This window comes from Macaca mulatta, chromosome 12 (assembly GCF_049350105.2).
Source record: "Macaca mulatta isolate MMU2019108-1 chromosome 12, T2T-MMU8v2.0, whole genome shotgun sequence".
In the NCBI taxonomy this organism is placed as follows: Eukaryota; Metazoa; Chordata; class Mammalia; order Primates; family Cercopithecidae; genus Macaca; species Macaca mulatta.
In genome coordinates this window covers 143,549,695-143,577,626 of record NC_133417.1, presented here as the reverse complement: position 1 = coordinate 143,577,626, position 27,932 = coordinate 143,549,695, and the positions used below count along the sequence as shown (strand labels likewise).

The 27,932-nt window shown below is 51.1% G+C and overlaps 1 protein-coding gene and 1 long non-coding RNA gene across 7 annotated transcripts in view; one reads left to right on the top strand and one right to left on the bottom strand.

Annotated features, from left to right (window-relative positions):
* Nucleotides 1–7,260, bottom strand: part of TRAF3IP1 (TRAF3 interacting protein 1) — an 82,162-nt gene extending 74,902 nt beyond the window's left edge. For 5 of the 6 annotated variants that reach the window (XM_077958011.1, XM_015111482.3, XM_002799101.4 and 2 more), the window contains exons 1-3: nt 6,997–7,260; nt 2,390–2,458; nt 1,796–1,957 (exon numbers count right to left, since the gene is read on the bottom strand). In XM_077958011.1, coding sequence (XP_077814137.1) covers nt 1,796–1,957; nt 2,390–2,458; nt 6,997–7,119 — 354 coding nt within the window. In that variant the 5' untranslated portion in view covers nt 7,120–7,260. Of the gene's footprint in view, nt 1–1,795; nt 1,958–2,389; nt 2,459–6,968 lie in introns of all 6 variants that reach the window. The other variant, XM_077958010.1, reaches the window with a different exon arrangement.
* A 217-nt stretch (nt 7,261–7,477) lies between these two features.
* LOC106992786 (uncharacterized) lies at nt 7,478–18,181 on the top strand. Its single transcript, XR_001438839.3, has 3 exons — nt 7,478–7,571; nt 15,733–15,852; nt 18,047–18,181. It is a non-coding gene; the product is annotated as an uncharacterized LOC106992786 (long non-coding RNA).
* Nucleotides 18,182–27,932: the final 9,751 nt, after the last annotated feature.

Here is a 27,932-nt window from a genome sequence, read left to right as displayed (position 1 = left end):
GATGCCAGGGGCGGGGGACAGGAGAAGAGGAAGTTAGTGTTTCATGGGGACAGAGTCTGTTTTGCAAGAAGAGTCCTGGAGATGGAAGGTGGTGATGGCTGCACATGACTGAATTTACCAGCACTGAAGTGTACACTTCAACATGCTTAAGATGACAAATTTTATGTTATAGGGATTTTAACATAATAATAAAATTATGGGGGGAAAAACTGATCTAATTCAAGCCCCGTCAAATGCAGAAATTCCTTCTCCAGCATCCCTGACAGCCACCCAGAGTGTAGGACACCTCCAGTCAGGAGTCCCACTCACTCAACGCACTCATTCCACAAGCACACGCTGAGTGACTGCCACATGCCAGGCTCCATTTAGGCCGAAGACACACCATGTACTGGGGACACAGACAAACACAACAATTAAACAACAGGCTATAGGAAGCCTACAGGGGCACCTAAGTCGGCCTGGGAGGGAGGAGAGGCCCAGGCTCAAGGAAGCGCTCACAGACGCCACATTGCTGCTGGGTGAGGCTGGAGGAGGAAAGCAGCTCAGGCACCAAGAAGCCAACAGGCACCAGGGCAAGAGGCTGACGGGAGACAGCGGGCCAGGGCTGAATGCAAGGGTGCATGGTGACTGGAGTGGAGGGCTCAGGTGTGGGAAATGAGAGAAGGATCTGAAGGGAAAGAAGTAGCAGCAGGTCTCCAGGGGGCTCACAAGCTGTGCCATGGAGCTGGCTCGGCCCCAAGGCTACTGGAAGCCGGAGAAGATTCAGCAGAGGAGATAGGAGCCAGATGTGCTTTTTAAAAAGACGAGCAACATAAAGGACCCGGGAAGGGGAGCTTGGGAGTCTAGGCACAGAGGCCAGTGTACTGGCAAAATCTGCTTCCAAGTCTCTAAGTTTGTATGCTGGACCTGCACCGGGGGGGCCTCCTAGGAGTCAGTCTGACACCACTATGCACCTCCACGACCCACTGCTGTTGAGGGGGCTGAAACCTACCTGTTCCCATTTGGGTCACATTTAAGGTTAGCCCCCAGCCAACCACCCACTAGGTATGTGAAAAACTGTATTAATCATACTCTCAATACAAGTCCAACCTGCTCCTCCATGGGGGACCACTCGGCCTTCAAAAGAAGGAAGACCCTGGGGAAAGACCTTCTCCAACGTTTGGGCAAACATGGCCCAGGCTGGACCTAACCAGAGAAGCCTGAGGCCTGACACCCAAGTTTCTAGCCCACAGTGAAAAGCTCGGGAAGAAAAAAATCTACTCCCTATACAACTGAAACAGCAACCGAGAGAGACAGAGAAAGGGTTGAAGAGAGAGAGAGGAAGGGCAACAGACAAGCAGATATCAGAGGCTGGAGATGCAGGAAGAGAAGAGAGACTCTCGTAAGACCCAGGGAAGAAGAAAAGTGCTCCTGCAGCCACTGCAGCCCCGGCTGGAAGCAGCCACCTGTCCTCAAAGGAGCCCCAGAAAGGAGAAAGCCAGAGGGCATGGAAGCCTGGGCCTCCAGCCTCCAGCCACCAGCCGGGCACAGAGTACCTGCGGGGTTCCCGATTTTATATTGAAAGCTTGCAGAACTTGCGTATAAGATACCCTTATTTGTCTCATCATTCAGTTTTAAATTATTCCTCCTGTATCTCTGGGGCTCCAGAAGGGGTGGGATCAGATTCAAAGCACAGTGTTTGACAGACGCCACTGAAACGCCTTCCCTAAACCGCCCGCACATGTGAGTCCCTCACCCCCGACTACCTTTTACTCAAGTACTAAGTAAGTTCAAAATGCCAGGACAGCAGTAGTACCTTGTTGAGACAGCATTTTCCAATTATCTGGAGCAGCTCATTTGTTCTTTCAGGCTCATGCCCGGCCACGATTCGGGCTGGTTTGGCTGACAGTGGCTCTCCCGACACCATTACAACCACGTCTATGGCTTTTTGTAGGAAGCTAATTTTTGCATCTTTATCCTGAAACATTTCCATTGAAAATATAAATATTACAATACTTTGAAGAGTATGCATTATCTTCAGTATGTTCTACAGGCATAGGATAGTTTCTGTTTACATACGAAGCTATTTTTAGATCTATAACAAATCTAGAAATACTGACCTTTTACTGACAAAACAAAAACAATTCATTAAAGCCTTTAATTTAGTTGATAGGCTAGCATTAATCTTTGAAATACTAATCCCATTTTTCAGTGAATAAAACGAGCATGAGATCCAGTTACCACAATGAGAAAATGAAATGAGGAAGGGTATATATCAATTCATGAATTCACTGACCTTGTATTCCAACCACATGCAGCACAGAAATGACACACGCCACACGACCCGGCCTACAAAAAATCCCATCCGTTAAGGCGAGGGGTTAACAGGAGAAGCCCGACTCAAACCCACCTTCACATTATCAGACTTCATCTCGGCGTCTGTGTAGAGGCCCTTCATGAAACCAGTCATTCTAATCACCTTCAAGAGAGAAAGAAAGGCCACCACGTCACTGCACAGACAGCCACCTCATCAGCCTCATCCACTCAATTCCACACTTGGGAGATGTCAGAATTGACTAGCAGCCCAGACTTGAATCATCCACTTACTCAAGAAATGTTTGATGTCTACTACACGTGCTGTGCAGGGCAGAAGCCAGCCAGATCCTCTCAGAACTTAGTCTGGCTGTGTGGACAGATGGGTGAAGATGACACCGTGCAGGTAGTAAGGAAGCACTCAGGCTTGGTACCTAATCCACAATCTGGGAGGGGCAAGGGTGGCAGGGAACCCTTCCTGGAGGAATCATACCTAGATGGGGACCAGGCTTACAGAAGAGTTGGGCAAGGGGGCATTTCAGATGCACATGCCAGACATAAGGAAGTCCACACACTGGGCGCGGTGGCTCATGCCTGTAATCCCAGCACTTTGGGAGGCCGAGGTGGACAGATTACTAGGTCAGGATATTGAGACCATCCTGGCCAACATGGTGAAACACCGTCTCCACTAAAAATACAAAAATTAGTTGAGTATGGTGGCACATGCCTATAGTCCCAACTACATGGGAGGCTGAGGCAGGAGAATCACTTGAAGCCGACAAGTGGAGATTGCATTGAGCCGCTGCACTCCAGCCTGGCAACAGAGCCAGACTCTGTCTCAAAAAAAAGAAGAAAAAAAAAGGAAGAAAGTCCACACAAGGTCCAGGACCCACAGAGTTCTGTGCCAGGGAAATGTACAACGGCAGGAGCCTGAGGCCAGAGAGACACTCGGGGCCTGGTACAGAGGCCCTGTGAAGCCACTCAGGGACGTGAACTGAGCCGAAGGACCACGAGGAGGACCTGGAACAGCCTTTTACAAGAGTCCTTCAGGTGCAATGGAGGGAACAGATTCCAGAAAGAAAAGGAACTTTGGTCGGGCACAGTGGCTTATACCTGTAATCCCAGCACTTTGGAAGGCCGAGGCGGGCTGATCACTTGAGGTCAGGAGTTCGAGACCAGCCTGGCCAACATGGTGAAACCCCCGTCTCTACTAAAAATACAAAAATTAGGCAGACATGGTGGCGGATGCCTGTAATCCCAGCTACTCAGAAGACTGAGGCAACAGAATTGCTTGAACCCGGGAGGTGGAGGTTGGAGTAAGCCGGAATCGCGCCACAGGACTCCAGCCTGGGCGACAGAGTGAGACTCTTTCTCAAAAAAAAAAAAAAAGAAAAGAAAAGGAATTTCTCAGCCTAGTTTTCTAAGACTAGAAGTTCTGCAAGGGTCTTTCTCCTCACCACGTGTCACTACTCACTTCTTAGGATCATGGCAGGCTCCACACCCCATAGCTTTGGTTCTCTCCCCAGTCACCCCTTCCCTCAGGTAACCTGTACCTCTTAATTAGCCCTAAAACCAGCTTTTAGGACAATGATTTTTTCTGTTCCTCTCAACCCCCACACCCAGCCAGGGTCGTGGGTTCTCTCAAATTGAAAATTTTTGAAATGTAGTAGGTTACTGTAAAATCAGTAAAATTTGTAGCAACAAGCATTTTGAACAGCCGGGACCCTTACCAGCAGGCTGCATGGTATGTGGTAAGGACAGGTATGCCCACAGCTGTGTGTCCTAGGTCAGCTAATAAAGCATATTTATTACGGGGAGTTGTGTTTTACAAACAAGACAGTCCCATCCTAACGTCAGCCTCCTCTGGATTCAAGCCACAACTCCTTAATTTGCATCAAGTTAGGTATTAATCAATAAGAGTTTTCATTCCACACCACGCTATGTAAGAGCTGTACTACTATTTTTCTTGAGACGACAGGTAGAATATTAAGAGCATCCTGCATTTAACATTCCTGGAACATTTTCATTTTGTCCCTGTTGAGGTTTTCCCAGGATGCTGGCAGTTAAAATTGTGAGCAATAGGCTGGGTGTGGTAGCTCATACCTGTAATCCCAGCACTTTGGGAGGCTGAGACAGGCAGATCACCTGAGGTCAGGAGTTCGAGATCAGCCTGGCCAACGTGGCGAAACCCCATCTCTACTAAAAATATAAAAATTAACTGGGCATGGTGGCATGTGCCTGTAGTCCCATCTACTCAGGAGGCTGAAACAAGAGAATTGCTTGAACCCGGGAGGCGTAAGTTGCAGTGAGTGGAGATTGTGCCACTGCACTCCAGTCTGGGTGACAGAGCAAGACTCCCTCTAAAACAAAAAAAAAAATTGTGAGCAATAACTGTAAGTGACAAGAGACATTAACGTCACAGGATCCACACTTAGCTTAATGAAACGGGGTGGTTAGTTTAGCTATAGCTAAAATACTAATATAGTAATTTGTGTATAATATTCAGGACAGCAAGGCATTTTCATGAGAGGCTCCCCATCTATTATCTGAAAATCCTTTCCAATGTGTCAGTCATTCTAACATCTTTATCAAGTAGGTGACAATTTATTTATCTTTACACAGGGACAGAAATCAACTTTGGCATTAGATGAGGAAGTCTATGGGAGAAGAGCAGACCAGTAGTTCCTAATTGGGAACACGCAGCTCGTTCCACGCACCCTATCTACCTGGCCAGGAAAGCAATCCCCTTTTTTTTTTTTTTTTTTTTTTTTTTTGAGACAGGGTCTTACTCTATCACCCAGGCTGGAGTGCAGTGGTACAATCACGGCTCACTGCAGCCTCAACCTTCCAGGCTCAAGCAATCTTCCCTACTCAGCCATGTTGGCCAGGCTGGTCTTGAACACCTGGGCTCAAGTGATCGGCCCGCCCTGGCCTCCCAGAGTGCTGGGATTACAGGCGTGAGCCACAGCACCCAGCCCATATTCTTCCTCCTCTCCCATTAGGATGCCTCTGACCAACCATGTGGTAGTGACTGGACAGCCACCGTGAGCTGAGCGCCACTACTGCCCCACAAGGATAAGGCACACTCCCTGCACCTCCCTCTGCATTTCAGGGCTCTGCATTTCAGTGGGGCAGACAGGACTGGGAGAATAAAGGTTTTGGCAGCCACAGCTATAGCTGGCTGGGCTCACATTGGCTCTTGTTCCCTCTCGGTCAGAGGACGGGTACCTGCCTATTTCATGGGACAGTGGTGATGCGGCACACTGTCCCGCTCCCACCGGGCTATCCACACAGCAGGTCCCCTCCCCACACACTGTCCAGGACAGGCTGTAAGTGCTGCACCAGCTGGGAGGACGTGACCAGGGCTGGCAGTGCCTCGGGATGTGGGTGGATTCGAGAGCATTTTTAGGCACTGTTTTAACACAGAGGCACACGCTCCAGCCCACAAGTTATAAGCTAAGGTAGGAGGGCAGACCCAGTAAAGCAAAGTCTGTGCAAGAATAAGGCACCCAATCTGTTGAAAAGAGTGAGAAACAGAGCTTGAGGACCATCACCAGGTGAGGTCATGAGGCCCTGGAAGTCTGCAAGTCCAACCTGAATCCTAAATCCCAAAACACACCTCTGAGTTCCCACGTGCCCTTGGGTCCACCATGGAAATGGGTGCTGCAACCCCCGCAGTGACGCTCCTAAGAGTTACCAGGGAGTTACCACAAGCCTTGACAGGTCCCACTCAACAGGGGATGTTTGTTGTGCAATTTCTATGTACCTTACCCACTGCAGATCACCAGAGCCATACTAATAAGCAAGCCAGGGTCTCCGTCACTGAGGAGCACACCATCTGCAAATGGGGAAAAGCTACAGAGACCACCAATCTCAATTTAGGGCAGGGTGTGCCGCTCTGTTAGTTTTTCCTGCCAAGTCTCCCTACCACCACCTCCACTAAATTCACCCACAGGCATTTATTAAGCACCCAAAATGTGGTATGGAGGGAAACTTCGGGGCAGAAGGCTGTATAAAAAATATTATTTCCATTCTCCCAGGATTTAGCCTTTCACGTGCTAAATGCTTCAGGGCAAGTGAGAAGGGTTCTGCAGGGTTAGATGAGGTGGGAGTCACAGAAGCAGCTCTGCCAGGCAGAATGGAAGATGCACTAAGGAGACACACGGTAGGCAGGGAAGAAGTAATGGTCCCCGAGGGCCCGGAGCCTCCCTGTAAGCGGCGGCCCGGAGCCGGGGGAGGGGCAGGACCTCCGCGTGGAGGACGCCGCGGAATTGGGCCTACAGGCCGGGCTCCCGGGCAGGGGCCGCACAGAGCTCTCGCCCCGACCCCGGAACTCACCCCGGTCCCCGACCCGCACCCTGCGCCCGGCCCACACCCGGCCCTGAACCAGTCCCCGACCTGCACCCCGAGCCCGGCCCACACCCGGTCCACACTCGGCCCTAACCCGGCCCCTGACCTGCACCCTGAGCCCGGCCCACACTCGGTTCACACTCGGCGCTGACCGGGTCCCCGACCTGCACCTCGAGCTCGGCCCACACCCGGTTCACACCCGGCCCGGGCCCCGACTCTGGCCCAGCCCCGGCCCCCTACCCGCACCTGAGCCCGAGCCCGGCTCGCACCCGGCGCCACCCGGCCTGGGCCCTGACCTCGGCGCCCACCGGAACCCCGACCCGCACCTGGCCGGGCCCGGAACCCGGCGCCCACCTCCGTGATGATGTCGTGCAGGTAGCGGAACGGGGGCTTGCTCAGCAGCTTCTCTGTCAGCGGCGGCCTCCGTATCACCTTCCCCAGCGCCTCCTGCGTCCGCCTCACCACCGCCGCGTTCATGACGGCGCCCGCCGCCCGCTGGCCGCCTGCGTCCTCAGCCGGCCCGGCCGAGCCTAAGCCCGGGTCCCTGGCCGCCGCCGGCCCCGCCGCCGCCGCCCGGTCCCGCCAGGACGCGCCGCTCCGGTTTCCATCCCACAGTGCACCGGAGCCCACCACAGCGCCTGCGCGGCCGCCGCAGGGCGTTCGGTCGCTAGGGCTGCGCGGCCTTAGCAACGGACGCGCCGCGATGCCCCTCCCCCTGCCCGCAGTCCCGCGCCCGCGCAGGCAGGATTGCGGGTTCCGCGGGAGGGGTTTGGGGGCGGGCGGCCGTGCCCGCGCAGGCGTGGCACGGCGGGGCGGGGAAAGGGGATCTGGGATCCGGCGCCTGGCCCCTCCTCTGCCCAGTGACGGCCTCGGGAAGCGGGTATTCGCTCGCGTTAGAGGCGACTGCCTGAGGACTGATTAAGAACAAGGTAAACTCCAAGATCTGTGCCTCCTGTTTCCCAGATCTCAAGGGCTTTTGCAGGCACTGGTTCATCGGAGGGGACGGTACTAAGTTATCCCAAAACACAAGGAATAGAAAATACACTGTCCTGGCTGGTACTTAATAAGGCTTCTTGGGCAAGTCACTTGTTTTCTCTGAGACTCTACTTCTGTTCCTACAAAGCAGGGCTAGTGTGCCCCCTGCCTAATCTACCTCCCAGGAAGGTAAATGGTGACTAAATGTGTCGGTGCTCTGAAACCGGGACAAAGCCATGCCCCGTTGTCTTACTAGGTGTCTGTGATTCTTTCCCACCTGTCCTCTGTGCATCATGCACAGGCCCACCGCAGAAGTCCTTCCAGCGATTTGAGAGCTCTGGGGTCTGTAGTTCTTATGAACACCGTTATAACTCTTTTTTTTTTTTTTTTTTTTTTGAGGCGGAGTCTCGCTCTGTCGCCCAGGCTTGAGTGCAGTGGCACTATCTCGGCTCACTGCAAGCTCCGTCTCCTGGGTTCACGCCATTCTCCTGCCTCAGCCTCTGGAGTAGCTGGGACTACAGGCGCCTGCCACCTCGCCCGGCTAATTCTTTTTTTTTTTTTTTTTTTTTTTGTATTTTTAGTAGAGACGGGTTTCGCCGTTGTTAGTCAGGATGGTCTCGATCTCCTGACCTCGTGATCCGCCCGCCTCGGCCTCCCAAAGTGCTAGGATTACAGGCTTGAGCCATCGCGCCCAGCCTTTTTTGTTTGTTTGTTTGTTTGTTTTGAGATGGAGTCTGACTGTCCTCCAGGCTGGAGTGCAGTGGCGCGATCTTGGCTCACTGCAACCTCCACCTCCCAGGTTCAGGTGATTCTCCTGCCTCAGCCTCCTGAGTAGCTGGGTCTTCAGGCCCCAGACACCACACCAGCCTCGCTTTTGTATTATTAGTAGAGACAGGGTTTCACTATGTTGGCCAGGCTGGTCTGGAACTCCTGACCTCAGGCAATCTGCCCGCATCGGCATCCCAAAGTGCTGGTATTACAGGCGTGCGCGACCGCCCCCATTATAACTTTTTAATTGACCTTCATTTTTACCATTTTCAGGGCTCCTCATTTTTTGTGGAGATCTAAATCTCCATCTGGTGTCATACCCCTCCTGTCTGAAGAACTTCCTTTAATATTTCTTCTAGCACAGTTCAGCTGGTAATGGAAAAGTTATACAGACAACCAATTTCAATGCCAGCCAGGCTGTGTGGTTTATCAACAAATACTAAATTGCATTTTTATAGTTTTCCTTCCATGTCCCCCTATAACCACCTCCAATAAATTCAGCCACAAATATTTATTAAGCATAGAAGTACAGAATTCTAGGGTTGGGAGGCCGAGGCAGGTGTATCACCTGAGGTCAGGAGTTCGAGACCAGCCTAACCAACATGGTGAAACCCCATCTCTACTAAAAATACAAAATATTAGCTGGGTGTAGAGGCGGGCAACTGTAATCCCAGCTACTAGGGAGGCTGAGGCAGGAGAATCGCTTGAACCCAGGAGACAGAGGTTGCAGTGAGCCGAGATCACACCACTGCACTCCAGCCTGGGTGACAGAGTGAGACTCCATCTCAAAAAAAAGAATTCTAGGGGTGCAGTGGCTCATGCCTATAACCCCAGCACTTTGGGAGGCTGAGGCAGGCAGATCACTTAAGGTCGGGAGTTTGAGACCAGCCTGGCCAACATGGTGAAACCCTGTCTCTACTAAAAGTATAAAAATTAGCTAGGCATGGTGGTGTGTGCCTGTAACCCCAGCTACTTGGAAGGCAGAAGCACAAGAATTGCTTGAACCCAGGGGGTGGAGGTTGCAGTGAGCCAAGATCGCATCACTGCATTCCAGCCTGGGCAACAGAGCAAGACTCTGTCTTTAAAAAACAAAACAAACAAAAACAAAAAGTATAGAATTTTAGATTGACTGTTTTTGTTTTTGTTTTTCAGTACTTTAAGGATGTTACTCCATTGACTTCTGGCTTGCATAGTTTCTGAATAAAAGTCCTCTGTAATTCTTTGTTCTTTTGTCTATTGTTTCTGGCTGCCTTCAAGATTTTATTTTTATTATTGGTTTGCCAGAAGTTTGCACATGGTATATCTAGATGTGGGGGTCTCTTTTACCTAAAATTTATGTTTTATTATTTACATACAATAAAATTCATAGCTGTTAAGTGTGCAGGTTGATACATTTTGGTAATTATATACAATTATGTTACCACCACCACAATCAAAATATAGAACAGTCCCTGCACCCTACAACATTTCTTGCTGCTTATTTGCAGCCCATCTCCTTCCCCACCCTGGCCCCAGGCAGCCACTAATCTGGTTTCTGTCATTATAATTTTGCCTCTTCTAGAACTTCTTTTTTTTTTTTTTTTTTTTTTTTGAGACGGAGTCTCGCTCTGTCACCCAGTGCAGTGGCGCGATCTCGGCTCACTGCAAGCTCCGCCTCCTGGGTTCACGCCATTCTCCTGCCTCAGCCTCCCGAGTAGCTGGGACTACAGGCACCCACCACCACGCCCAGCTAATTTTTTGTATTTTTAGTAGAGACGGGGTTTCACCGTGTTAGCCAGGATGGTCTCAATCTCCTGACATCATGATCCACCCGCCTCGGCCTCCCAAAGTGCTGGAATTGCAGGCATGAGCCACCGCACCCAGCTAGAATTTCATATAAAGGGAATCATACAGTACATAGTCTTTTGTATTTCATTATTTCTCTTATAATATTTTTGAGATTCATTCATATTGTTACATGTATATTAATATCCCATTCTTTTTGTGGGCTGAATGGTATTCCACAGTATAATTTGTTTATTCATCAGTTAATGGACATTTGGGTTGCTTTCAGTTTTTTATTTTTTATGAATAATGCTGCTGGCCAGGCACGGTGGTTCACACCTGTAATCCCAGCACTTCCGGAGGCCGAAGTGGGCAGATCACTTGAGGTCAGGGATTCAGGACCAGCCTGGCCAACATGGTGAAACCCCGTCTCTACTAAAAATACAAAAATTAGCCAGTCGTGGTGGTGTGCACCTGTAATTCTAGCTACTCAGGAGACTGAGGCATGAGAAATGTTGGAATCCAGGAGGCAGAGTTTGCAGTGAGCTGAGATCAACTCCAGCTTGGGTGACAAAGTGAGACTCTGTCTCAAAAAAAAAAAAAATGCTGCTATGACCATTCACTTACAGGTCTTTGTGAAAGTTTTCATTTCTCTTGTATTGGAATTGTTGGGTTGTATGGTAAGAATATGTTTAACTTTACAAATGCTACCATACTGTTTTTAAAGTGGCTGCATCATCATTCATTCCCACCAGCAATATATTGAATCCCAAATTGCTCCATATCCCTGCCAACATTTGGTATTGTCAGTCTTTTTGTTTTTCTTCTTCTTCTTCTTCTTTTTTTTTTTTTTCTGAGATGGAGTGTTGCTCTGTTGCCTAGGCTGGAGTGCAGTGGCATGATCTCGGCTTACTGCAACCTCCATCTCCCAGGTTCAAATGATTCTCCTGCTTCAGCCTCCTGAGTAACTGGGATTACAGGCACCTGCCATTATGCCCATTTTTTGTATTTTCAGTAGAAACGGGGTTTCACCATGTTGGCCAGGCTGGTCTCAAACTCCTGACCTCAGGTGATCTGCCTGCCTTGGCCTCCTAAAGTGCTGGGATTACAGGCATGAGCCACTGCGCCCAGGCTGTCAGTCTTTCCCCCGTACCCTCGCACCCCGAGATGGAGTCTTGCTCTGTCGCCCAGGCTGGAGTGCAGTGGCGCCATCTCAGCTCACTGCAAGCTCCGCCTCCCAGGTTCATGCCATTCTCCTGCCTCAGCCTCCCAAGTAGCTGGGACTACAGGGGCCTGCCACCACGCCCAGATAATTTTTTGTATTTTTTAGTAGAGACAGTGTTTCACCATGTTGGCGAGGATGGTCTCAATCTCCTGACCTCGTGATCTGCCCCCCTTGGCTTCCCAAAGTGCTGGGATTACAGGCGTGAGCCACGGCGCCTGGCCCCTGTCAGTCTTTTTTAACGTTCGTCTTTCTATGGGTGTGGAATGGTGTCTTGTTATGGTACCTATTTAGATTTCTGTAGTGATTAGTGATTTTGAGCATATTTCCCTGCCCTTGCTAAATATTCATATATCTCTAGTGAAGATACCCCATCAAGTATCATTCAAGCATTTACTGAATCACTGCTATGTATGGATTACTGTCTGGGTGCTGGGGATTTAATGGGGAATTAAGACCTTCTAGGAGGCAATGTCCATGCTGTCCACTGGTCCTAGGAACATCACTCCTCATGCTGCTAACTATATCCAGGACCAAGTGAGCTTTGGTCACTTAGACAGAGGCCAGATGAAAGGCGCCAGGGCTCATCCCCTTCTAACTGTCGGCCTCCCTTCCTCCCGTACTGCACCTTGCAGGTGGGCTGGCTGTGTGAGACTCGGCCGAGAGGCTGGGAGACACCTAAGAGAGAGTGGAGGGAATTTAACGACACTCATCATGTAGACCCATCCCATGCTCCCTGGGGAAAACAAGCCCCCAAGGAGATTCACCCTCAGAGGGATTCCATCTTGGCTCCTCTCTGTTTATTGCCCTGCTCCTTGGCCAGAGCACCACCAGCCTCTGACCCCTGCCTCATGAAACCTTCCTGACTCTGGAAACTCCACTCCCAACCCACAGAAGCTTTTGTGGTTTTCCATGCATCCCCTTTCTCTCAGCACTACACTTCCCAGAGTATGTGGTCTCCAGTCCAGACTCACACCATCCCAAGGACCTCAGCAGGACAGTCCACTGTGACATTTGGCACTACAGTCCCTTGGAATAGTCCGGGGTGACAGTGGACACTGAATCACTGAATCACGCTCCTTCTAGGGCTCCCAAATTCCCGTCCTTCTCCTGATTGTCCACACGCATCCTTATCACACACATACCTCCTTCCCAAGAACAAGCATTAATTAAACAGTTCATCAAACCCCATAAAGAAAAACAAAACAATTTCCATACTGCCCTGTCATTTGCAAACATCCCCCACCCAGTGAAACTAACACTTCCCATGAACATGGAGAATGGTGTTAGCTCCCTTCATTCCTTCATTCCACCTTTCCTGCCCACCATCCAACCCCTCCTTAGGCCTCCCTGAAAGTTTTTATAGGGAAGGAGCATGATGAGACTGTACTTCTTCATGACTGGGCCCTCATTTCACAGAGGCTGGCCTAAAGCTCTGAAACGATGAAGCCCCTAGACAAGGCTGCAGCAGCCTCCTGCTCCCAGGTGTTACAGAGAGGGTGATCATCTTCACAGGACAACAGGGAGGCCCTCAGGGGTGCTGCACCAAATGCAGGTGATGCTGTGGTGGCTGAAAGCAGAGTGTCCTCCCAAACTGGAGGAAGCCTGGCTGGGCCGCCTTCCCTGATCTGCCCACCGTGGCCAAGCTGGGAGCCAAGAGGCTCCTGCAAGGGCCCATCCCTCTCTGAGCTTTGAGCTGGCTGGGGTCAGCCTGAGGAGTGGTGGAAGGAGCACCCAGACCCCAAGCGCCCTGCCTTCCGAACACTGTTCCCAAGAGCAGAGCTCCCCAGCCCCCACCCCAGAAATTCCCATGGGGGCAGTATCCTGTGGGCCTCATGGCCAGAAATCTGCTTGTCTGACAGTGGCCTGCCTGTGTGGTGGGAGAGGTAGGTGTGGCCTGGAGAACCCTCGGGCCCCTGAGGTTCTGCCAAGGACCCTGAGCCAACGCTGCCCAAAGGGGAAGCTGGTTCCTATCTCTCCCCCAGCCTATGGAGAGCAGGAACCGTGTGGGCCAAGGCTTTGTGGGGGCCTTGAGGGCACAAGGCCTGGCTGTTTGGAACTGTGAGCCATCGGAGACCCTCCTGCCCACCTGGGCATCAAGAGCTCTGAGAAGACCTGGGACAAGGGAGCAGAGTCACCCGGTCCCACCGAGATCCTTATGGAGGGGGGAGGTGGCCAGGGAGTGGACAGGCATGGAGGGGCGGTGGCCAGGGAGTGGACACACACGGGGTGGGGAGGTGGCCAGGGAGCGGACGCACGCGGGGTGGGGAGGTGGCCAGGGAGCGGACGCGCGCGGGGGATGGGGGAAGGTGGCCAGCGAGAGGACGCGCGCGGGGGGGACGTGGCCAGGGAGTGGACGCACGCGGGGTGGGGAGGTGGCCAGGGAGCGGACGCACGCGGGGTGGGGAGGTGGCCAGGGAGCGGACGTGCGCGGGGGATGGGGGAAGGTGGCCAGCGAGAGGACGCGCGCGGGGGGGACGTGGCCAGGGAGTGGACGCACGCGGGGTGGGGAGGTGGCCAGGGAGCGGACGCGCGCGGGGTGGGGAGGTGGCCAGGGAGCGGACGCGCGCGGGGGGTGGGGGGAAGGTGGCCAGGGAGCGGGCGCGCGCGGGGGGTGGGGGGAAGGTGGCCAGGGAGCGGGCGCGCGCGGGGGGTGGGGGGAAGGTGGCCAGGGAGCGGACGCGCGCGGGGTGGGGAGGTGGCCAGGGAGCGGGCGCGCGCGGGGGGTGGGGGGAAGGTGGCCAGGGAGAGGACACGCGCGGGGGGGACGTGGCCAGGAAATGGACATGCACGGGGGGGAGGTGGCCAGGGAGTGGACATGCGCAGGGTGGAGGTGGCCAGCTAGTGGACACGCATGGGGGCTGGCCAGGGAGTGGACACGCACGGAAAGGGGAGGTGGCCAGGGAGTGGACATGGGTCCCTGGACAGTGCAGTGTTTGGGGACCATGGGCTCTCTTCCATGCCACACACTGTATCTCCCGAGGCCCCAACACTGCCTCGAGGTGAGTCCTCAATCTCCGCACAGAGGGAGGATGGACGCGTATCCGGGGTGCTTGGAAAGCAGGCCTAAGAAGAGGTGGCTAAGGATTCCTGACTCCAAATAAAAGACCTGCAACCAGGGCCTCCCAGGGCAGGAGGGTGCAGAGGGCAGTCTGAAGCCTCCAGTTCTGAAGGCTCCAGACCAGGTACCAGCTGGAGGGACAATGTACCTTAAATTACCCCTAAGCTTCTCAGAGTCCTAAAAGCATCAGAGGGAAAGGCAGAGAACATAAAAGAGTCATTCATAAAAAAAAAAATAGATAATTGATTAAACAACTATAGAAAATCACAACAAAGAAAGTGTTGGAAACATAAAAGGCTGGCAGGAGATGCTTTTGAAATAAACAGTTTCTGAATGAATGATAACCATGGCCCTGACTCTCCCCGGGAGAGAGAAGCCACAAAGCTTCCAATGTGTCTTCCAGGCCCTGCCTCACCTCGCCGGGAGGCAGACATTCCCAGAGACAAAGGCCTGGGGAGGCTGACTTAGCCCCACCCTGAACTCCATTTCTACCAAGAGCCCAAGATGTGGGTCAGGCTTTGGGAAGGGCTGGGGAGCAGATACCAGGTCAGAGGAGAAGTGCAGAGCTGCGGATGGGCTCACCAGCCCTGGATCCACAAGGAGTGGGGTGGGGGGGTTGCTATGGAGCAAATGCATGTCCACTGGGCGGAGAGAGGGGAACTAGGCCCAAGAGGCCCAGGAGAAACAGAGTTCCATCACAAGCAGGAAGTCTTTCCTGTAACTGCCGCATCTGCTTCCGCAGCTTGTGGTACAAAAGAAAGTCCCCCACCTTTCTGAAATCCAGCTCAGATATTCTCACCCCCACCCCCGGTACTGAATCTTTTTTTTTTTTTTTTTTTTTTTTTTTGAGACGGAGTCTCACTCTGTTGCCAGGCTGGAGTGCAGTGGCCGGATCTCAGCTCACTGCAAGCTCCGCCTCCCGGATTCACGCCATTCTCCTGCCTCAGCCTCCGGAGTAGCTGGGACTACAGGCGCCCACCACCTCGCCCGGCTAGTTTTTTTTTTTTTTTTTTTTTGTATTTTTTAGTAGAGACGGGGTTTTACCGTGTTAGCCAGGATGGTCTCAATCTCCTGACCTCGTGATCCGCCCGTCTCAGCCTCCCGAAGTGCTGGGATGACAGGCTTGAGCCACCGAGCCCGGCCTGGTACTGAATCTTTATGTCTGCCTTGTGCAAGCTGGACGGCCCGCTGGGTCCCACAAAGAGTATGGGGGTGCAATACATAGCAAGCAGACCATAATAGTTGGAACTCTCCACCATGGACAGTGCAAGGGAAAGATTCACTACCCTCCCTCTTGCAGGCCCTCAGGCCCTTCCAGGAGGGTCCCATGACTTTGAAGGGGCAGGGGCCTGGATCCCATCATCCATCAAAGGCCCGTGAGCTACCCATGCCGATTTCCCAACAATCTTAAGCTCTGCTGGTAAGTAGCCACTCTTGGGTGAGGGGTGGAAGATTCTGCCTCCCCAGGCAGCCCAGGACACCCTTCCTTTGCCCCAGGCAATGCAAAGATGACACCAGGAGGGTGGAGCTGGGGGATCCTGCACACCACAGGCCCCAAGCACATCTGAGAAGAGAGGCCACCATGGGTAGGAGGTTTTCGGGTGTCTCAAGAGAGCCCCTAATTATACTCCTGGTAGATATTCTCCACACTGATTAAGTTACACAGAGCACATTTTACTTTTGTACTTTAGTTTTATATTTTTGCCATGTTATTTATTTTTTCTTCCCCTTCCCTGCAGCTTTACAAAGGTATAACTGGCAAATAAAAAAATAAAAATTGTATATATTTACAGTGTACAAAATGATGTTTTCATTTACATATAGATTGTGAAATAATTAAAAGAAGCAAATTAATATATCCATTTCCTCTCCTACTTACCTTTTTTTGCAGTGAGACCATGTAAGATCTCTCTCAGCAATTTTCAAGTATATAATTAATACATTATTGCTAACTACAGTTACCATGCTATACATTAATCTCCAGGATTTACTCAGCCTGCCCAACTAAAACGTTGTACCCTTTAACCAACATATCCACATCTCATACACACAAGCACTCCCCAGTCCCTGGCAACCACCATTCTACTCTCTGCTTCTGTGAGTTCAACTTTGGATTCCACATATGAATTGAGATCATGCAATATTTGCCTTTTGTGCCTGGTTTATTTCCTTCTTTCTTATCTTTTTTTTGTTTTTTGACACGGAGTCTTGCTCTGTCACCCAGGCTGGAGTGCAGTGGTGTGATCTCAGCTCACTGCAACTTCTGCCTCCTGGGTTTAAGCGATTCTCTTGCCTCAGCCTCCCAAGTAGCTTGGATTACAGGTGCCCACCACCACGGCTGGCTAATTTTTGTATTTTTAGTAGAGATGGGGTTTCACCATGTTGGCCAGGCTGGTCTTGAACTCCTGACCTCAAGTCATCCACCCGCCTCAGCCTCCCAAAGTGCTGGGATTACAGGCGTGAGCCACTGCGCCTGGCTGGCTTATTTCATTTAACATAATGTCCTCTATGTTCATCCATCCAAGAAAATGGCAGAATTTTCCTCTTTAAGGCTGACTCATATTCCATGGTGCGTAAATCCCACATTTTCTGTATTCCATTTATGTGCTAATGGACACTTAGGTTCATACCATGTCTTGGCCATTGTGAATAATGCTGGGATGACCATGGGAGTTCAATTACCTCTTTGACATACTGATTTCATATCCTTTAGGCATCTACCCAGAAGTGGGACTGCTGGATCATAAGGTAGTTCTATTTTTTGGCCAGGTGCAGTGGCTCATGCCTATAATCCCAGCACTTTGGGAGGCCGAGGCGGGTAGATTACTTGAGGTCCAGAGTTTGAGACCAGCCTGGCCAATGTAGTGAAACCCCGTCTCTACTAAAAATACAAAAATTAGCCAGCCATGGTGGCATGCGCCTGTAGTCCCAGCTACTCGGGAGGCTGAGGCAGGAGAATCACTCAAAATCAGGAGATGGAGGTTGCAGTGAGCTGAGATCACGCCACTGCATTCCAGCCTGGGCAAAAAAGACTTGGTCTTGCCGGGCGCGGTGGCTCAAGCCTGTAATCCCAGCACTTTGGGAGGCCGAGACGGGCGGATCACGAGGTCGGGAGATCGAGACCATCCTGGCTAACACGGTGAAACCCCGTCTCTACTAAAAAAATACAAAAAACTAGCCGGGCGAGGTGGTGGGCGCCTGTAGTCCCAGCTACTCAGGAGGCTGAGGCAGGAGAATGGCGTGAACCCGGGAGGCGGAGCTTGCAGTGAGCTGAGATCCGGCCACTGCACTCCAGCCTGGGCGACAGAGCGAGACTCCGTCTCAAAAAAAAAAAAAAAAAGACTTGGTCTCAAAAATAAATAAATACATAAATAAAATAAGGTAGTTCTGTTTGTAGTTCTTTGAGGAATCTTTATATTGTTTTCAGTAATGGCTGCACTAATTCCCATCCCCATCAACAGTGTTTGGGGTTCCCTTTCCCCATATCCTCACCAACATTGTAATCCTTTGTCTCTCTGATCATAACTTTCTGTGAGATGACAATGCCTTGTGGTTTTTATTTGCCTTTTCCTGATGATTGGTAATACTGAACATTCTTTCATTGTTATACCCAGACCGTTTGTTCCCCAAAGAAGACCACCAGAGTCCAGAGTCAAAGCCAAGCGGCAAGGATCTTTTACTGCAAGTTCGAACTTGGCCCCTCCATTCCACAGCATACAAGAGGGCCCCGAACAATGCGAGTGCTTGCTTTTTATAGCCCGATGTAAACAGGATATGTAAAGTTACAGGGGAACAAGGGAATTCTTTTGGTTACAACATTACAATTGGTTAACATTATACATTTAGCGTTTTTTATTGGTTCCCGCTGTGCCCTTATCGGAGATTTCCCAGGTGGTGTTTTTCTAAAGTTGAGAGAGAGATAGAGGAATGTGTTTGTGCTGGGCTCAGGAAGTTGAGAGTGATATATGGTGTGTTGTGTTTGTGCTGGGCTCAGGAAGTTGGGAGATATATGGAGGAATGTGCCTGGTTTCTTTTCATCATATGCCTGTTGGCCATTGATTTGTGTACCTTCTTTTGAGAAATGCCTATTCGGGTCCTTTGCCTATTTTTGAATTGGGTTATTTGCTCTCCTTGCCATGGACTTGTTTGAGTTCTTTATATACTTTGGATTTAACATTTATCAGATGTATGGTTTGCAAATATTTTCTCCCATTCTGCTCATTGTCTCTTCACTCTGCTGATTGTTTCCTTTGCTCTGCAGATATTATCTTTTTAGTTTGATGTTATCCCATTTGTCTGTTTCTGCTTTCACTGCCTGTACTTTTGGGGTCATAGTCAAAAATCATTGCCCAGACTACTGTCGCGAAGGTTTTTCCCTACGTTTTCTTCTAGGGTTTTATAGTTTGGGGTCTGACATTTAAGTCTTTAATCATTTTGAGTTGGTTTTTGTATGTGGTGCAAGATGAGGGTCTGGTTTCATTCTTTTGCATATGGATCTAGTTCTCCCAACACCATTTATTGAAGAAATCATCATTTCCCCATTGTGTGCTCTTGGCATTTTTCTTTTTTTTTTTTTTTCCTGAGGCAGAGTGTCACTTGCCCTGCATCCAAGGCTGGAGTGCAATGACATGATCATAGCTCACTGTAACCCCAAGTTCCTGGGCTCAAGCAATCCTCATACCACAGCCTCTGGAGTAGCTGGAATTACAGGCGTGTGCCACCATGCTCAGATAATTTTTTGTCTGTTTGTTTTTGGGACGAAGTCTCGCTCTGTTGCTCAGGCTGGAGTGCAGTAGTGCAATCTCGGCTCACTGCAACCTCCATTTCCCAGGTTTAAGCGATTCTCCTGCCTCAGTCTCCCGAGTAGCTGGGACTACAGGCATGCTCCACCACGCTCGGCTAATTTTTTTGTATTTTTCGTAGAGACAGGGTTTTGCCAAGTTGGCCAGGCTGGTCTCAAACTCCTGATCTCAAATGATTCACCTGCCTCAGCCTCCCAAAATGCTGGGATCACAAGCGTGAGCCACTGCGCCTGGCCATCAGCTAATTTTTAAATTTTTTTGTAGAGATAGGATGTTGCTATATTGTCTAAGCTACTCTGAAACTCCTGGGGTCAAGCTATCCTCTCACCTCAGCCTCCTAAAGTACCAAAATTACAGGTGTGAGCCACCACGTCTGGCGTCTTGGCACTTTTGTTGAAGGTTAATTGACTGAACCCTGCAACCTGAAATATCCCAGCTGCCACTACCTGAAAGCCTGCAGTTGGCTTCTACTGACCCCAGGGGTCCTCCTCCAACCTCCAGCAGTGCTGTCCAGCTCCCCCTGGCCCATGCTTAAACAAGGGCATGACTCTCCCCAGCTACTGCTCAAGGTCCCGGAAGGCTGGGACACGGTCCATATGTCTCCTCGGGGCACCCCATGAATACTGGCTGCATGAACGTTTGGGTGCCTGAAGGAGGAAGTCTTTAAAAAGGAGTGGCGTGGCCGGGCGCCAGAAACAAAACCTGGCTGGGCGCGGTGGCTTATGCCTGTAATCCCAGCACTCGGGGAGGGGGCGAGGCAGACGGATCACGAGGTCAGGAGATCAAGACCGTCCTGGCTAACATGGTGAAACCGCGTCTCTACTAGAAATACAAAAAATTAGCCAAGCGTGGTGGTGGGCACCTGTAGTCCCAGGTACTCAGAGGCTGAGGCAGAAGAATGGCGTGAACCTGGGAAGCAGAGCTTGCAGTGAGCCCAGATCATGCCACTGCACTCCAGCCTAGAAGACAGAGCAAGACTCCATCTCAAAAAAAAAAAAAAAAGGAGTGACCCTCTCAGCTATGGTGGCCTTGGCCCCTGTGGTGGGTGCTGTGCCACTCAGGGCTGAGGCCCACGCTGCCCCAGCTGCCAGGAGCAGTGCTCCCTGTGGGCTCACAGCCAGGTTCCCTTCTGGGGAGACTTAGCCAAAGGGGCCTGCTGTGCCCTCCGCTCCCTACAGGCACCCCCATTCAAGGATTGATGGAGTTGGGGGTGCAAACCCAGTTTCCCAGAGATCTCTGCCCAAGAGAGTTGCTCTCAGAAGTGGTCTGAGGAAATGGACCCTAAATTGAGATTTCAGAGCTGAATCACCACCGACCAGCTGAACTGAAGCCCCCAGGGTGGGCGTGAGAAACCACTGTCTCAAAAACAAAAACAAACAAAAGAACTAGAATCCCCAGATTCTCCCGAACCATCTGTGCCTACAGAGGTGGCCCACTGCTCCTGCTAAAGGCTAGCACCCCCTTTCTTGAAGTGTTTTATATAGAGAGAATATGTGTGTTATAGTTGGGGGGCAGTGGGGAGAGAGAGAAAGAGGTGTCTGCCTTCCAAGACAACACGTGCATTTTTCAGGATCTATGCCAATATCCTCCTCCTGACACCAGACCAATCATGGGGGTCAAATAACAACATAACCTAGCTAGGACATGCTGGCCTGCTAAGGGAGGAAGGGACTCTGTTCTGAAGGAGCTACAGGATCTGCCTAGCATGGACCAGCAAAATCCAGGAGAGCACATCCAGGACTGCATCCCAAGAGTGCTGGACCCAGCAGGGGATAGAATATAAAGACGGATAAGAGAAGAGTTGATGAATGCGGGAGGACTTTCCGTGATAGAAGCTTGTGACCCCGGCTGGGCCCCAGGGAGACAGTGCTAATGTGTTGTTAGAATGGCTCTTGGACGCCTGCAAAGAGCTATGGCCTTAAGTGAAGGAAAACTGCCAGCCCCACCATGGAAGATGGTGGGGAAATGAGCCTACTAGAGTGCATACATGATGTTGGGCCAGCAAACCTACCAGCCCACTGTGTCCCGTGAGAGGGCTCACAGGTCACTTCATTTACCAAAGCAACAATATTTGGCAGGCAATATTGGTTTTTATGGCCAAGAGTGGCAAGGTCAGAATGGTAACCAGGAAGACCTGACATGCAGAGAGCTATGAAGCTGGATAATAGAACAAAATGTTCCTAGGGACCAGGTGGATGGGCAGTCAGCAAGGGCGTGACTGAGCTTACGAAACTAAAAGAAATCAAACACGGATGAGCAGGAGGCTGAGAGTGGCTACCCCAATCCGCCGCTACAATCCCTTGCCTGGTTTCAGACCTAGAACTCATTGAAAGGCCAGGTTCCCAACATCACTGCCGGTGCAGGGAGCCAAAATCTCCCCCCACAGTCCTTCCCCAAAGAAACTCAAGGCCACTCATTCCATAACTGTGTACAGGGAGGGAGAACACAGAAACATTTCAAGGACTCTTGCATGCAGAATCCTGGGGACATGGAGCATCATCTTGACTCCTGTTAAAGGAGGGCATATGGGTCAGGTGATAAGAGTCCTGGCCCAGCTTTGGGTTCTGGTAGGTCCACAGGGTCCACAGAGCCACCTGGTGGTCATTTCCCAAGCCCTCAAATGCGTGATTGAAGTGGACACACTTGGCATACGGGGTAACCCCCATGTTGGCCAGATACTTGGAATTGTGGAATAAGAGCTATAGACGTGGGAAGCTGAGTGGGAATCCCTGACACTGCCCCTCCCCCAGCCAAGACGGTAAATCAAAACCAGTATTGCGTGCCGAAGAGAGTTACAGCAACTATAAGGGACGAATCTATTCCACTGTTAAAACCGGAAGGATGCAGGTATACTTTCTCCCCGTTATAGAGTCATTTCATTAGTCAAACCCCTGCAAAAACCAGATGGATCCTGGAGACTGACAGTGGAATACTGCAAACCCAAACAGATAGGAGCCCCAATCATGGTGTCTTTGCTAGAGCAGGTCAACACAGTCTCAAGTCCATGGTAGGAAGCCAATACATTCATTTCCATCTCTACTTAAGAGGAGAAGCAGAAGCCTCTTACATTCATTGGGATGGATAAGGGTACACGCTGGCCGGGCGCGGTGGCTCACACCTATAATCCCAGCACTTTGGGTCTGAGGTGGGCAGATCACCAGATCACCTGAGGTCATGAGTTTGAGACCAACCTGGCCAACATGGTGAAACCCCGTCTCTACTAAAAATACAAAAAATTAGCCAGGCATGGTGGTGGGCACTTGTAATCCCAGCTACTCAGGAGGCTGAGGCAGGAGAATCGCTTGAACCTGGGAGGCAGAGTTTGCAGTGAGCCGAGATCGCACCACTGCACTCCAACCTGGGCAACAGATTGAGACTCTGTGTGAAAAAAAAAAGAAGAAGAATACACACTGATTGTCTCACCCCAGGGCCATATTAACTCTTTTCCCTCTTTCCTAATACAGTCTGGATGGACCAGACACTGCACACTGCTGCATTGGTTCAGTATACTGATATCATATTAATTAAACTGGATGACCAGATTGACGAGGAGAAACCTCAGAGGCCTTAGTAAGTGCGTGTGCTGCCGAGAGCGGGAGAGAAACCCTGTGGAGATCCAGGGGTCTGTGCATCGGTGAAGTTTGTAGGGGCCCAGCGATTGGAGCGTAACAGGCATTTCCACAGTGAAGGGAGGACTACATTGTGTACTTCCCACCACTAAGAAGGACCACGATGACTGGTTGCCTCTGTGTGTTCTGGAGGCAGCACGTGCCACACTTGGGAATACTGTGTGGTCACATTTACCAGATGGTGTGAAAGGCTGCCAGATCTGAGTGAGGCCCAGCGCAGGGAAGAACTCTGCAGCAGGCTATGGTGTTAGCAGCCCAGCAAATTAGGCCAAATGATCTGGAAGATTCTATGGTTCTAGAGGTACCTATGGTGGAAAAGATGCCATGTTGCTTTAAACCTCTGAGTTTGTGATAACTTCATAGCAAAGCCCCAGTGGGAGAATCACAACCTGGATCCCGGGGGTTCTGGAGCAAGGCCACGCTATCTGCAGCAAAGGAAGAGAAATGCTGGTATGCCTCTGCACCCTAGCAGAGCGGGAGACACCAAGCGGTGATCACACCGCTAGACCTGCCCACCTTGAGCCAGGCTCTGCCAGAGCCTCCAGGGCATAGGTCAGGCATACTCAACAGAAATCTGTGATAAGATGAAAAGGCACATTCAGCACTGGGCCTGTGCAGGGCCAGAGCCACAGATAAACTGCACAACACCCTCCTATCATCTGCCTCTGTTGCACCACCGGAGGTCCCTCACCTTCATCACTGCTGTGTTGGGTGGTGGTGTCACTTATGACCACCTAATGGAGGAAGAAATAGGCCGAGCTTGGTTCATGCATGGGTTGGCTCAGTGTGGGATGCAAAAAAATGCCTAAAAATAGATAGCTGCTGCACCGTAGCCTCACTCAGGGGCCTCCCTGAAAGCCAGTGCTGAGAGACTGCCTCTCCCAATCTCCCCATGGACAGAAACTTGGTGTATTAGTTCACCGTTGCTGCTGTAACCAATTTCCAAAAACGCAGGAGTTTAAAACAACACAAATGGAATCTCTTACAATTCTGGAGGTCAGAGCTGAAACTTGGTCTTATTGGGCTGAAGTCAAGGTGTTGTCAGGGGTATATTCCTTCTGGAGGCTCTAGGGAACAATCCATTTCATTTCCTTTTTCGGCTTCTAGAAGCTACCTGCATTCCCGGGCTCATGCACCCTTTCCAGAAACGACATCATTCTAACGTCTGTTTCTATGGCCACACCTCCTTCTCGGACTTTGGCCCTCCTGGCTCCCTCTTTCACTTTTTTTTTTTTTTTTGAGATAGAATCTCACTCTGTTGCCCAGGCTGGCGTGCAATTGTGCGATCTCGGCTCACTGCAACCTCTGCCTCCTGGGTTCAAGTGATTCTCCTGCCTCAGCCTCCCAAGCAGCTGGGATTACAGGTGCCTGCCACCACGCCCGGCTAATTTTTTTTTTTGTATTTTTAGTTGAGATGGGAGTTCACCATGTTGGTCAGGCTGGTCTCAAACTCCTGACCTCAGGTGATCCACCTGCCTTGGTCTCCGAAAGTGCTGGGATTATAGGTGTGAGCCACACACCCGGCCTCCATCTTTCACTTATAAGGACATTTATGATTGCACTGGGCCACCCAGATAATCCAGGATAATCTTCCCATCTCAAGATCCTCAATGTAATGACATATAGTTGCTTTTCCCCTGTACCAAAACAGATGTACAGGTTCCAGACATGGGCATGTTTGGGGGCCCACTGTTCTGCCCACCATGCTTAGGCAGTACACTCAGCTCTCCATTTTGTGTAGAAAGATAAGTGGCTTGGCTTAAGAATATGTTCAGACCCATGGACAGTGGCAAAAGACTCGGTTGTTGCTGCTCTGGGCCTGGAAAATTCAAAGGTTTGGGACCAGGAGTTTAGTGGAAGGGTCATGCATACAGCTAGGACCATGGGAGTGGACATGTGTGTGAAGGTCTCTGTGTCCCATGCTAACAGCCACCCGAGAGCACCACCACAGAAAAGGCACGCAGCAGCCATGTAGGAAGATGCTTTGATCATTTGGAGTCAGCCTGCCTGTGTCATTGGCCATTCAGTGAGTAGCAGTGGTGGCCGGGAGGCGGGATGTTGTGGGCCCAAAAGTGTGGCCTCCAACTCACCAAGGCTGATTTAGTTCCAGCAACTGCTGAACATCCAGCTTAACAGCAAGACACCAAAGCTGAGCTCCCAGCAGAGTGCCACTGGGAGGAGCTCAACCGGCCACTAGGTGGAAGGTTGATTATACTGGACTTAAACTCAATTATATTGCCCTAAAGGTGAGGCAGTGATTCATTTTGAGTGACCCAAGACATACCCCAAGTGTGGATTTGTCTTTCCTGCCCTTATGAACACTATCTGGAGGTTTATAGAACGTTAGATCAATGGATGTAGAATACCACATAGCATTGCTTTGGACCAAAAAGACTCACTTTACAGCAAAGGAGCTATGGTGTTGGATACATGACCATGGGCTCCCCTGGGCCCATTCCTTACCATGCCATTCAGATGCTGCCAATCTGTGTGAGTGATGGAGTGGTCCTCTTCTTGGCTCTGCTGAGGAGAAAATACCCTTTGAGGATGGGATTCCATCTTTTAAGACACAAAATATACCCTAAATCAGTGACCATCATAAATTGCTGTCTCCACCTGATAAAATGCATGGGTCTGGGAACCCAGGAGCAGAAGCAGGAACAGCGCCCTAACCATGACCTCCAGGGATCCAGTTGGCGAATTTGAACTTCTCGTCCCCTCCATGTTGTGCTTTGCAGTTCTAGAAACCTGTTCCCCAGAGGGGGAACACTGCCACCAGGGTACCCAGTGGACAATAAGCTATGACTGTCACTGGTCACGTCAGGCTCTGTGCCAAAAGAGCAGCAAGCAAGGAAAGGAGTTGGTGTCCCAGCAGGGGTGACTGGCTCTGATCCTCAAGAGCAGGAGGGGCTGCTGGAACTGGGGTGGAGAAGTATAACCTTAGCACACAGTTGGCTTTTGGGGCATCACTTGGTACTCTCCTGCCTGGTTTTGATGGGAAATGGACAAGCACGGCAGTTGCAGCCTGAAGAGGGTGTAGCAGCTGGGATGAAGGTCTGTGTCATCCTGCCAGGTGGGTGACCAAGCCCAGCAGAGGTACTAGCAGAGGGAGTGGGGAATCCAGACTGAGCAGTAGATGACAAAAATCAGTAATGGGCATCCCACTAGCCTTCCTCCTACCTAACCCAGCAAAGAGACAGACCAGAGTCAGTCCTGGGAGGGGACGCTTGAGATGGGGTCCTGGAAATTTTCCAAGAAGAAAGGAGGAGGGAGTTCAATGGAGAGCCATGGCCGAGCTTCCTTCCCACCTGCTAAGACTTCACCACTTCTCTAAAACACAAACCCGGCTCAACTGGTCGCCTATACAAACCCAACAAAGCCTTCGTCGGCTGCAAAAAGATTGTTGCTGAAAATGGGTCAGTCTTTTGACGCCAGTGAAAGATGCTGGTCCCTGCTGATAGCACACACACACACACACACACACACACACACACACACACCCCTACACTGGGTCATGCAGCTGTTGGCACAGAGCTGCCAGGGCTAGACACGGCTTTTCTGGGTGTCACAGGCCTTGGCCTCTGCTCCAATGCCCTGGAGGGGCAATTCCCAGTAGGAGAAGCTCTGCCCACAGATCAACAGGGAGCCCTTCCGAGATGAGGCAGCAGATGCTGCGGCACTCTGTTGGGCAACATAGGATGTCCTAAAGGAAAGTCATCTCTGGAGTTAGATAAATATGGCCCAAAATCTTTATATCCTGAATATTGAGGAGAGGGAGGAGAAGTGGGGAGAAAAGAGTAAAAACAACCATAACAAGCCTTGGACAGGATCAGGTGAAGTGCATCCTTGGGAGAAGGGGGAAATTGTTCTTACTTTAAGTAAGTTCCGAACTGCCTTGGGGAGAAGCCCTAAACCTGTAGCCCAAGATGACAAGAACTTAATTCCTAGAAATAAAAAAGCCTCCACTATCCCTGTCATGGGATGCCATCAAAAGTTGCCTGGGAGGGACACTTGTGTGATGAGTTTTGAGTTTTCGAGAACTCAGGAGTCCTGAGCAGGCACATGGAGAGGACGAGGAAGAATGGGAGTTGGAAAACCAGAGTGGGAGGCACCATGAGACCCAAGTCACTGGTCTCAGGCGCTAGCAGGAAGTGAAAGCAGGGGACACAGGAAGTGAAAGCAGGGGACACAGGAAGTGAACGCTGGGGACAGGGAAAGTCGTTTCTCATCCCATGAGGGCCAGGACTCTAGTGAGTCCAGCACAGACGGACGTCCTGGTGGCAGGACTCAGTGTCTGCACCAGATGACACACAGGGCCCGACCTCATCTTCATGGATGGGGAACCATGAGCTCTGGTAGGGCAGCCCCACGTTCAAACCTGGGTGCCTCTAGGCATCAGAGCAGGAAGGGCCCAAATCACCTGAACAAGCGCTTGCCCCAGAAGGCACAATGACCTGGCTGGGGGCGACATCCAGCGTCCTGAGCAGGAGGAGGGCCCCCTCCACACTGCCCCAACGGTTCCGGGAAGAGCCTCACCTGCACGTCTCCACCTCAGAGATACATGGCCTTGAAGCAGACACTCCTAGAAAGTTGTTGTGGCGGTGCAGTGGCTCATGCCTGTAATCCTAGCACACTGGGAGGCCGAGGCGGGTGGATCACGATGTCAAGAGATCGAGACCATCCTGGCCAACACAGTGAAACCCAGTCTCTACTAAAACTGCAAAAATCAGCTGGATGTGGTGGCGCGTGCCTGTAGTCCCAGCTATTCGAGAGGCTGAGGCAGGAGAATCGCTTGAACCCGGGAGGCGAAGGTTGCATTGAGCCGAGATCATGCCACTGCACTCCAGCCTGGCAGCAGAGCGAGAGTCCGTCTCAAAAAAAAAAAAAAGAAAGTTGTTGTTATTGTTTTTAATCCAAGTGAGAAAGAGCACGGGAGTCCACCCGAGCAAAGCAGGAAGACCATGTGGAGAGCTGAGAAAACAGCAAGGAAGACACACTCCTCCTTCCACCCCAACGGAAATGGACACTTTTACATTTCCCCTTCTGGGGCTTTCCATTGGCACATTCTT